At 38.4% G+C, this 12,735-nt stretch overlaps 1 protein-coding gene across 22 annotated transcripts in view; it reads left to right on the forward strand.

Annotated features, from left to right (window-relative positions):
* dock7 (dedicator of cytokinesis 7) overlaps positions 1-12,735 on the forward strand; it is a 96,004-nt gene that overhangs the window by 66,276 nt on the left and 16,993 nt on the right. For 8 of the 22 annotated variants that reach the window (XM_061780051.1, XM_061780052.1, XM_061780053.1 and 5 more), the window contains 7 exons: positions 2,225-2,403; positions 3,153-3,335; positions 4,399-4,558; positions 5,220-5,316; positions 5,599-5,616; positions 7,135-7,231; positions 9,995-10,129. In XM_061780051.1, the coding sequence (XP_061636035.1) occupies positions 2,225-2,403; positions 3,153-3,335; positions 4,399-4,558; positions 5,220-5,316; positions 5,599-5,616; positions 7,135-7,231; positions 9,995-10,129 (869 nt within the window). The other 14 variants (XM_061780060.1, XM_061780072.1, XM_061780061.1 and 11 more) reach the window with 5 other exon arrangements.

Genomic DNA, 12,735 nt, shown 5'->3' on the forward strand with positions numbered 1-12,735 from the left:
AACAAAAAATTTTAGTTTTCAAAAGCATTTTGGCTTTGTCACTCTTAAAATCAGATGTCATCCATTGTAATATGACTAGTTTTTATTTTGTCATTTGTTTATTGCATGAATGTTATGAACTATTTTTTGCTGCCTAGGTGGCAGTAAAGCCTAAGCCATGGAGTTCAATGCCTGGATGACGTTATGTTGGAAAAGAACCGGAAAGACGACTTAGTCACGTCGGTGTGACATCTCCTTTCCTATGTTCGAAATGAAGCACCTTTATAACTCTTTCTGACCATATAATGCATTCCACAAAGGTTAAGGAAAGGTGGTATAAAGGTTAAAATACTGTCGCCGGTTAGAAGATTTGACTTTCCGGAGAGTCCCTATGTCATGTGATAAAAAACGAAGGCGCTGATTGGCCGAAGACGAGATCTGTGTATGGCCGATTGATTGCTATTCCTTACAGTTCCCGGATGTCCGTCACAGCTAATTTGAAATTGAGTTTGTCAAACTGAACGTGAAAATGTATAATTTGAATTTTCAGTGAGGACAAAAAAATTCTTACAATCGCTTTCACGGTTATTGGACTTCAAACTAATAAATTCAATTTAAAATTACACTATTCAGATTCAGTTTTTAAATGCAATGTTTCAAATTAAACAATACAAATTCTAATTGTTTTTCAAATTCAGTTTTTGAATGCAATTATTTAAGTGTAGAAATTAAATTTCAAATATAAATGATTCAAATTCAGTTCCTGCTGGCAAATATTTCAGCCCATAGCAGGCTTTCAGAGGTCTTTACTTAGCAAGCTATAGACCCATCTCAAATCTCCCTTTCATAGCCAAGATTGTAGAGAAAGTTATTTTTAACAACTCAGCAATTTCTTGAACTTAAATGGACTTTTTGACAAATTTCAATCAGGGAGTTATTTTGTAACCATTGGAAGTGTTTAATCTCATCGAATGGCAATGACCTGTGGGGTCCCTCAAGGGTCAGTTCTTGGACCCCTCCTGTTCAGCCTGTATATGCTACCCTTGGGTCAAATTCTTCAGTAGTTAAATTTTGACTATCATAGCTTTGCAAATGACACACAGTTATATCTGGCAGTGTCTCTAGATGACTACAGTTCAATGAGGTGTTGTGTCACTGTCTAAAACAGATAAATATCTGGAGGAGCCAAAATGTTCTTCAATTAAACTACAACAAAACTGAGATAATTGTTTTTGGCAATAAAGAAAAGAGGATTCCTGTTAGTAAATACTTGTAGTCACTCTCTTTAAAAACCGAAGACCAAGTCCGAAACCTTGGTGTTCTGATAGATTCCGACCTGACTTTCAACAGTCATATCAAATCAATTACTAAAACTGCCTTCTACCATCTCAAGAACATATCCAGAGTGAAGGCTTGCATGTGTCAAGCAGACCAGGAGAAGCTCATCCATGCTTTTATCTCAAGTAGACTTCACTATTGTAATTGTTTTCTGACTGGACTCCCCAAAAAGAGCATTAATCAGCTGCAGCTCATTCAGAATGCTGCAGCTCGGGTTCTGACCAGAACAAAGAGGTCAGGGCATATTACTCCAGTTCTAAAGTCTTTACACTGGCTTCCAGTCAGCTTTAGATTATATTTTAAAGTTCTGCTACTGGTCTATAAGTCACTCAACGGTTAGGTCCTGAATACATGAATAAAATGCTCATGGAATATACATCCCATAGGGCTCTGAGATCGACAGACTCAGGTCAAATAGTGGAGCACAGAGTCCAAAGCAAACATGGTGAAGCAGCATTTAGCTATTATGCTGCACACAAATGGAATAAGTTGCCAACAGAAGTGATGTCAGCCCCAAGTGTGCATGTTTTTAAGTCCAGGTGAAAAACTATTCTCCCCCCTCCATGCTTTTTAGAGCATTTCCACTTTTAAATTATTTGTTGCACTGTACGCTGTTTTAATTGTATTTTTATTTTATTTTTCCACCTCTTTGTTTTAAATGTTCTGTTTTTTCTTTGTTTTTAAATGCTTTTAATCATGTAAAGCACATTGAGTTACCTTGTGGATGAAATGCGCTATATAAATACATTTGCTTTGCTTACTTTAGACTTTTGCAATTGTTTGAACAGCTGTTTTTTCAGTTTGAGTTGTAGTTCTCTTCCATGAAATTAATTTGAGTGTTGTCCTACAGTTAAAATAATTTGCCAAACTGTATTTTTCTCTACCTTTCTGAAACAATTTTTACTAGAATCCCTTAACCAGTGGGGTCGACCAGGTGGGCCCCAGGGCGTCACTGTCGGCAGCAACGGTGAAGATGCTGAGGCAGAAGGAAATAGCATGATTAATCAGACTGTTGCCATGGCCATAGCAGGCACTACCACTACCTCTCCAATGTCCAGACCAAGCAGCTTCTTGTTGAGTTCGCAGGTAATGGATATAAGCTGCACATACTGTATCACACACAGTACTGTGCTACATCCTGTGCATGCAGCCTGACGGTGGCAGTACAGAGAGTTGATTGGTGATGTAAAACGTCTAAAACTAAACTCCAACTGTTGCACAAAATTGAGATAATTACATATACATAATCACAACCACCATGTACATTAATAAATAGTATTTTATACCCTATGTATTCCAAGAGTGCTGAGTTTTGATTTTGACTTTTGAGATCTGGACAATAAATGTTCTCAAAATAACATTCTTATTTTACTTTGTTTAAAAAAAAAATAATAATAATCGATTTAGCTTCGCTAAAAGACCATACAACCTTATATTTCTCGTAATTTGTCATTCTATAAATAAAACTGCCAACGCATTGTTTTGATTGAGTCAAAACTGAAATTAAAAGTTACGAAAAAATAAGCTGTCAATATTTTGTCATTCAAAAAGACTCCAAGAAAATATCAAAAATATAAAGAAAATATTAGCATTGTTTGTTTTTCTGGTGACATGTTTGTTTTGGCTCAGACGCAAGTATTCCATACAAAATAAAAATTTTCCTGAGCGATGATGATAGCATCTCTAGTGGTGTCTCTCATTCTTTCTTCACAAACGCATAGCACAGCAGAATCTAACAATAATAATAATCTATTGATTGTTATCTATATCATCACCCTATTGTCCCCCCCACCCCCTTTTTGCCTTCATGTATTTCTCTTGGTCCATTTCTCCAGGCGAATCGTCAGCATGGAAGTTTCTCGGCCGAGTCAAGTCGCAGTCTGCTCATCTGTCTGCTGTGGGTGCTTAAAAACGCAGATGAGCTGGTGTTGCAGAAGTGGTTCACAGATCTTTCAGTCTCACAGCTGAACCGCCTGTTAGATCTCCTCTACCTCTGTGTCTCTTGCTTTGAGTATAAGGTGAGATACCTAACATCGCTTCCTCTGCACATTAGGATGGATTTACACTACATGGATCAAGTGACACAATTCTCAGAGGGGGCACGATTTAGATAAGGGAGTTGAAATAAAAATTTGCATACAATAAATCTGTGAAATCAGTCCTCTTACAATTTACAAATGTGGAGAAAAATGATCTGCCAATGTGACAGGACCATCGACAGACAAATCAGCTATATCCTGTCAATCCAAGGCTACCATTTAAATATGCCAATTGTTCATGTAGACACAACCGTCTCCAAATGAACACAATATATCTCACACATTTTAAGAAAGCTAACTGTATGTGATAAACTAAAACTACAGCTAAACCAGAGAAAGTCTTTAAATGGTGAGAACCAAACAGACCATTTGGTAAGGAAAACTATTCCCCACAGTGGTCAGTGAAGTAATGCCTCAGTTACCTGCTTAAACCTATGGGCAGAGTCAGTCCAAAACCAACTTAACAGTATGTAACGTTTAATATTCCTGCGATTTGCTGGCAAACAGTTCAGTATGTACCCCGCGTCTCGCCTTAAGTCAGGCTCAACCATACCCGTGACCCTAATGAGGATCAGCGGTACAGAAAATGGAAGGATGGCTATTTTTTTGTTTACCTTCCTGTTGTTGCTGCCCGATGGTGATGCTGGTGTATTTATTATTATTATTATTTTTTTTTTTGTGTGCGCGCATTTTGTGCTTCTTCGCAAGCAGGTTGTCTGAGGTGTTCACTACATTTAAACGCAGTGAGATATAGGTCACTTAACAATAATAAAAAAAAAAATATTGATAAAGGCACTCAATTAGAATTGGGCACTTAGACCCTAGAATAAATCCAGCCCTATGTGCTTTAGCTGCTGAATTTTCTAACAATGTAGACTGCTTTCTTCTTCTTCCAGAATGATTGTATTGTGTTTGTCACTTTGCATGTTGCATGTACTTTTTCATGCAGTTAAACCTGCTCTGCTTCCTGAGTGCTGTGCTGCAAATAACTTTCCTGCCATTTTTCTCTTTTGCCACTCACCCTCTTCTTCATGGATACAAGGCCCATGTTGTGTTCACCATGCAGGGGAAGAAAGCTTTCGAGCGCATGAACAGTCTGACTTTCAAAAAGTCTAAAGACATGAAGGCCAAGCTGGAGGAGGCCATCTTGGGTAGCATCGGTGCCAGGCAGGAGATGGTGCGACGCAGCCGCGGGCAGCTAGGTGGGCTCACAAGACACTCTGGGAGACAAAAAAAAAAAAACATGAGCAATACCCTTATGTACATTTCACAATATTGCAACAATAAATTGTACTGTACATCTTTGTACACTGTACACTACTGTACAGCATTAAACGGGTAAAGCGAGACAAACTGTTGTCATTTAATTGTCAGTCTGAGAATTGTCACTTCCCTGCGAAACCCGGTTTAAAATGAGCAGAAAACAAAAAAAAAAAGCCATTATTTAAAATACATTGGATTGTGATCGAGAGAGGATTTCAAGACCTGAGTGTTTTGTTTATGGATGGTGTTGGCACAAAGCACTGTACCATGTTGGGCTCTTCTGCCTTATTGAATTAATTAGCAGGTTACTCAGTTTCACACACTAATTTGTAGATATGCTTTATATGTTGCCGGCACAGTGATCACATTCCTGCCTTCATACCTTGTGGTGTCAAGGTAGCTGGATCAAAGGTTACAGTTACAAACTGTAGTGTAAATGTGGTTAATAATAGAAAATAAAACTACGTACTATATAACTTACACCCTTCATACATTCTTATGGCTGTAAATCTAAATGTAGCTGTAGCTACTACAAACACATCATTTTGTACTCTCTCAATGAATAAAGCAAATAAATATGCTCTTTTTTCTCTCTCCCAGAGCGTAGTCCTTCAGGCAGTGCCTTTGGCAGCCAGGAAAATCTGCGGTGGAGGAAGGACATGACCCACTGGAGACAGAACAGTGAAAGATTAGACAAGTAGGTTCTGTCTTAATAGTTTGTTAATGCCTATTCCATCAATAACCCTCTTCAACAAACAAGGAAAGCCAACCAGGCTGAATATTTATTCCGCAATTGGCCTTGTTTGTAATTAAAGCCATAATCCAAAAATAATAATTATCGTTTTGTTCAGCATCTATGGTGTGTTTTTTTGCACAAAAATGTACTTCTTTAGTTTGGAACTTTTCTTCAATTGTTAAATTTGGGTCCTGTCACTCTTGTTTACACTTAATTATTTCATGTTGCTGTGTGTTCATGTAGGAGTCACAGATCACTCAGGTATTGTATGCCCCACATTTGCTGTGTGCGCTTTTGAGTCTGTTTTCTAAAGTTCCTTGAGCAATGTGTTCACTTGCATGTGGAAGTACTGGCAGTTGACGTCAGTATTAACTGAGTTAAGGTTGCCTACATTTTACACCCCAAAAATTTTGTAACACTCATAAATTCGGTGTTTCTTCAATCATTCATTCATAAATGAAAGAAAAATGTCCAAAAATACTGCTTTAGTGCAACATGTACTGCATAGTGGTAAGAAGTTACTGTATAGACACTAAACATGAACAGGATGTACTGGCAATACTAGTCGTTTACTCACTTTGTTGTTTTTCTCGGGCAAAAATATTGTAGAGCATTAACTATAAAAAGGAAGAACTAATTTTTAAAATAAGTAATTATTCCTAATACTTATGCAGGGAACACTGGAGTCACGTGATATTGATAATGGTATATCTGCTGTAATCATCTCTTGATTGCTTTGATTTTGTAAGTTGCACATGCACATGGATGCACCACAAGAAACTCATATGCTGGCTTTACTATTTATCCCCTTATCTCCCAATAACATTGTGCTTGTTTGGGTTGGTGGTGGCTGAGTCTGGTTTGCTTTTTTAATGTGTGCTGCGTATTTTTAGCCTGAGGGTGGTGTGTTTTCCTTCTTACTATCACAGAAAAAAGCTGTTTGTTATCCATTTTTGTGCACATGTATTTAGTCGCCCAGGTAATTCAAAGCCTGCTAATCTTCCAGTATAGCTGCATCCAAATAAAAAAAAAAAACAACTACTACTATGTGTAGAGCCACGTGGAATCTCAAAATCCTAAAAGATCTTAACTCATTGGAAGCAGCGAATTTGGACTGGCTATCTGTTTTTTGATCAACATGGGCTGTTACTGGTGGGTCCTTTTGAAATAGTTTTACCTCATTGTTACAGTACATTTTGACCAATTTGAAAACAGATATTCAACTTCGGTGTTTTCTGAAGTGGTTAAGTTCCAAAGCATTTACAAAGCGGTGTATAATTTGTCATTTTATAGATAATTTGATGTAGAATAATGATCTTTGCATTTAACTAAATTAACATTTGGTCTTGAAAGAACAGTGTTTTTGTGAAGTGTGTTTGTTTTCTTCAAGTACTGTATAGCCATCTTGATAGTGCTGAGTGCTGGTGCTAGAATAGTTGACAGTTTGAACTGCTTGGGACATTTTCAGCCACCCTGGTAATTCAAAGTTTGAATCGGTGCAACAGGTAAAGTTTAAACCACACAGAAGCCCATCTGTCCATGATTAGATCGTTGTGAAAGCAACATAATGTCCTCTCACGAGCTTCAATTAATTGTAAATTGACCTTTAGACCCCAACAACACATGGAAACATGAAGACAATCAGCTTCTGTAAAAATCATCAATACTGCACTGCAAAACTTGGCTCGACCACAGTGGCTGGAATGTGAAACCTCTTGTAACACATTCCCTTTGGTCTACACTACAAACTGAGACTCATTTCTGTTTCTGTGATCATAGGACAAGAGCAGAGTTGGAGCATGAAGCACTTATTGACGGTAACCTTGCGACAGAGGCCAACTTAATCATTCTTGATACACTGGAGATCATTGTACAGGTATGTGAGTGAATAAGGATGGGAATTGAGAACCGAGAATTAGTGGGAGCCAATCCCAAAGTTAACAATTCCGTGGAATCGTTTGCTTAATTTTCAAACGATTCTGTTATCAATCCTATTTGGAATAATGACGTCATTGCGCATGGTATGCATTGCTGTATTAATGGGCTACATCACTCTCACCATTCTGAGTAATGGTGCCAGACTGCCCCCAAAAGCAGCAGAAAACGCACAACTAAAAGCGACACCAGTTTAACGAAAAATTATGAAAAACAACACCACTTTAACTATTAAGCAGTCTGTACAAAATACCACATGAAAGATGCGTTTTAACACAGTCAAAACGTGATAGAGTAATTTTTACTACAGCAATGCATTATGGGAAACCGCGTGCGCATTTTCCGGGTCTTGCGCCAAAATTGGGTCTGCCAGAAACTGGGACCGGAGCTTGCCTGGGCCTCTCAGGGGCAGTGTGGTGCGCTGTGTGCATGGAGCTACACATTTGCGGTAAGCTAAAAAAAAGAGTACAAGAAGAAAGTCACGATAGAACTTGAAAACATTAGTTTTTCACAGATTTGGAAGAATATATGACTGAAAGTATTGTTATATTACCTGTCTGTATGTGTTACTAGGTTACAAGGTTTGTATCAAAGATTTTACCAAAAATAATGATCACCTTCAATTGACACTGTCAGAATATTTTAATGTTTAATATTTTAGCATTTGAAGCAGCTCTTTTATTGGATTGTGCAGATATATCTAATACTGGGGTTAAGGGTTGTCAAACTAATTTTGTTTACGGGCCACATTGTAGGTACGGTTTTAAGGGCCGTTATGACTGAGAAATCATGTAAATGTTTAATCGCCTCATTATTATTACATATACACAACAAATTGATGGATAATAGTTTTGAAATCAGAAGTCAAGGCTAACAGTTTGTTCAAATATTGATTGAGTTACTGTAAAAAGGGGTTTGGTAACAATTTCTTTTGTTGAAATATCTCAACTAGGGGTTTAATGATTAATTTTAGTAATGATTCAATTTGTATCACGATTAGTGTTTGCCGATTTGATTCAAGGACGGTATTGGTTCAGTTAGAACAATACTGTTTGAAACGATTCAGTGGCTATAAATTGATTCAGTAACTTTTTAGCCAAATTCTTTTCCAGTGTGACTGTGAAATAAATGCCTGCGTACTAGACAGTGCAGGTAAAATTTCCTACATTCCTGTTGTTTCTTGTAAGGGAATCAGGTAAAATTAAGGTCATTAAATTCAAAGATTTTCCTGATGTACTTCTTTTGCTTTGCAATAAAACAAAGGGGGTAACAGCAACTTATTTCTCTTATTTCAGCTATGATTTTACTAATCTATCTATCTAGCAGTTAAGAGTCTTTAGAGAAGTGTACTGAGAATAGTGTGCTTGTTTAGAGAAGTATACTGAGAATGGTGTGCTTGTTGATGACATCGTTCCGTAACGTCTGTGTAACAACACTCATACATTACCGAGTAATGGGTGCGGTTAAGCTAATGCCTTTTTGTACTGTGGATAAGTGATATTCCTGCCGCTTGGCACCTGATGAAAGTAACTAAAAAGTTACTTTTTTCCAAGTTACTTTTGAAATCAAGTAACCAGTAAAGTAAGTAAGTTACATTAAGCTGAAGTAATCAGTAATTAAGTTAATTTTTCAAGGTAACTGTGGCAACACTGTTAATAATACATCGAGAGATAAATAAATGAACAAACTTGCGATGACGTCACTCGTTCTCTTTTGTGCCACAAAGTTTCTCCACGTACTCTGTTATTGTTCTTTCAAAAGTTACAAATATTTCTTCGAGGGCCGCACTTGGTTGCGCATTCAGCAGCGCCCAGCATTTCTACTGTACACATTTTCCCAGGATAATCACATTCACAACTTTACATTCTCACTTGATCTCTGCTGAACAATGTGCTGATCACAAACCTGTCTCTTCTCTGTTAGCAGCTAGCAAGCTAAGCTAACCAGCTTTAAAGGGACACATTCATATTGATAATTCCTCGCTTGTCTCCTTCTCATCTGCCATCCACCAGACAGACTGATGTCCTAAACGTCAATAAAAGTGCTTGAAAAAAAAAGAAAAAGCACATACTCTGGTGTCTCGTCCAACCACTAGGGGCACTACGGAAACGAGTGACTATGTGGAGCGTAGAAAAGGAAACGAGGAAGAAAAGAGACCAAGAAGAACGTAGCCTTGACAGTGCTAACTGCTTTGTGCTAATTGGATAATAAAGCTAAGTAAAAGGAATTACAGAGGTTTTTCTTGGACATAGAACACATACACATCTCCATTTAAAGTCTGCCATGAGTTCATCCAATGCTTTATTTCCTAGTATTGATACAATTGATTGATTGCCTTTTAAAACCATTTAAATCAATATATTTTCGTTCGGAAAGCTAACACTTGCTGAGCACATATCGATCCAGTTGGATTGTAAGAATATAAATCGATACATTGATATTATGAATGAATCGTTACACCACAAATCTCAATGTTATTATTGATTACATATAACAATTAGAAATTTTGTTACAGGTTATAGTAAGAATGTTGGAAGTTGACGCAAATGATTTGTTTTCACGGGCCACATAAAATGATGTGGCGGGCCAGATCTGGCCCCTGGGCCTTGAGTTTGACACCTGTGGGTTAAAGAGTGTTGATAGTATTGTGTTGTGAGCACTGTAATCATTTTTGCACTATGTATCTCTGTCTCTGTTTCTTCAGACCGTATCGGTGACAGAGTCCAAGGAGAGTATCCTCGGTGGGGTGCTGAAAGTGTTGCTTCACAGTATGGCCTGCAATCAAAGTGCCCTCTACCTGCAGCACTGTTTTGCTACACAGAGAGCACTAGTGTCGAAGGTGGACTATCTTTATTTCATAGTTACACACTGTAATGCCCTTGGATGTAGTCAAGCATGACACTGTCGCTGATGCACTTCATTCGCTTTATTCCCATGATCGTTAACAGAATGTACATTCACACGAGCTGCCGTCAGCTACAACTCACCCCCAAGCTCTCCACACACAGACTCCCCGACTTGAGTTAACATTCACGCTTAAATGTCCCTTTGGCTTTTCATCTGCAATGTTCCTTTATAGTTTAATCAAATCAACCGCCAATCACCTGGCCCGCCCTTAACGGCCCATACACTGAGGCAGAGATACCACAATATTCAGTCCCCTACAAAAGTATTGGAACGGCAAGGTCAATTCCATTGTTTTTGAATATGAGACAAAAGGTCAGAATTCCAGCTTTCATTTCATGGTAATTACCTCGAGATATTAAACAACTCAGGACAGAGCACCTTTGGTTTGAAGCCACCCACTTTTCAAGTGAGCAAAAGTATTGCAACAGACAAGATTAAATGAACTTGTGGAAACGTGGATAGGACGAAATGGAACAGTCCTTATATGGGTCCTTAAGGGTCAGTTCTTGGACCCTTCCTGTTCAGCCTGTATATGCTACCCTTGGGTCAAATTCATCAAAACTTTAATTTTGACTATCATAGCTATCCAGATGACACACAGTTACATCTGCTAGTGTCTCCAGATGACTACAGTTCAATTGAGGTGTTGTGTCACTGTCTAAAACAGTTTTTGTTTGGATGAGCCAAAGTTTTCTTCAATTAAACCACAACAAAACTGAGATAATTGTCTTTGGCAATAAAGAAAAGAGGATTGCTGTTAGTAAATACCTGGAGTCACTCTCTTTAAAAACCAAAGACCAAGTCCGAAACCTTGGTGTTCTGATAAATTCTGACCTGACTTTTAACAGTCATATCAAATCAATGACTAAAACTGCCTTCTACCATCTGAAGAACATATCCAGAGTGAAGGCTTTCATGTGTCAAGCAGACCAGGAGAAGCTCATCCATGCTTTTATCTCAAGTAGTCTTGACTATTATAATGGTCTTCTGACTGGACTCCCTAAAAAGAGCATTAAACAGCTGCAGCTCATTCAGAATGCTGCAGCTCGGGTTCTGACCAGAACAAAGAGGTCAGAGCATATTACTCCAATGCTAAAGTCTTTACACTGGTTTCCAGTCAGCTTTAGAATATATTTTAAAGTTCTGCTACTGGTCTATAAATCACTAAACGGTTTAGGTCCTGTTACATGAATGAAATGCTCATGGAATATAAACCCCGTAGTGCTCTGAGATTTGTTGATCAGGTCAAATAGTGGAGCACAAAGTCTAACGTAAACATGGTGAAGCAGCATTTAGCTATTATGCTGCACACAAATGGAATAAGTTGCCAACAGAAGTGACGTCAGCCCCAAGTGTGCATGTTTTTAAGTCCAGGTTAAAAACTCTTCTTTTTTCCCCCCATGCTTTTTAGAGCATTTCCACTTTTAAATGATATTTGTTGCACTGTACGCTGTTTTAATTTTATTTTAATTTTATTTTTTTCCTCTTTGTTTTAAATGTTTATAAGCTGTTTTTTTCTTTGTTTTTTAAATTCTTTTAATCATGTAAAGCACATTGAGTTACCTTGTGTATGAAATGCGCCATATAAATACATTTGCTTTGCTTTAAAGTGAGTAATGTTTAATATTTGGTGGCATAACCCTTACTTGCAATAACTGCATCAAGCCTGCGACCTATTGACTTCACCAGACTGTTGAATTCTTCATTTGAAATGCTTTCCAGGCCTTTACTGCAGCCTCTATGAAGTCTTGTTCGTTTCTTGGGGTTCCTTCCTTTAGTTGCCTCTTCAGGAGGTAAAATGCATGCTCTATTGGGTTAAGGTCCAGAGATTGACTTGGCCAGTCGAAGACCTTCCACTTTGTCCCCCTGATGAAGTCCTTCGTTGTGTTTTGGGTCATTGTCTTGTTGCAGGATGAAGCTTCTCCCGATTAGTTTGGATGCATTTTTCTTTAAATTGCCAGACAAAATGGTTTGCCAACCTCCACAAGGCAGGGGTGACGGTATCACAATCCACTGTTCGAAGAAGACTTCGACAGAAGCAATAATAGAGGCCATACCACAAGATGCAAACCACTCTTCAGCAAAAAGAATCTGAAGGCCAGATTGGATTTTGCAAAGAAGTACAGAGATGAGCCACAAAAGTTTTGTAACAAAGTTTTATGGACTGAAATTAAAAAATTAACCTCTGTCAAAGTGATGGAAAGGCCAAAGTATGGAGAAAGAAAGTATCTGCTTATAATCCAAAACACACAAGCTCATCTATGAAGCATCCATCCATCCATTTTCTGAGCCGCTTCTCCTCACTAGGGTTGCGGGGGTGCTGGAGCCTATCCCAGCTGTCATCGGGCAGGAGGCGGGGTACACCCTGAACTGGTTGCCAGCCAATCGCAGGGCACATAGGAACAAACAACCATTCGCACTCACAGTCATGCCTACGGGCAATTTAGAGTCTCCAATTCATGCATGTTTTTGGGATGTGGGAGGAAACCGGAGTGCCCGGAGAAAACCCACGCAGGCACGGGGAGAACATGCAAACTC

This window comes from Phyllopteryx taeniolatus, chromosome 7, assembly GCF_024500385.1.
Source record: "Phyllopteryx taeniolatus isolate TA_2022b chromosome 7, UOR_Ptae_1.2, whole genome shotgun sequence".
In the NCBI taxonomy this organism is placed as follows: Eukaryota; Metazoa; Chordata; class Actinopteri; order Syngnathiformes; family Syngnathidae; genus Phyllopteryx; species Phyllopteryx taeniolatus.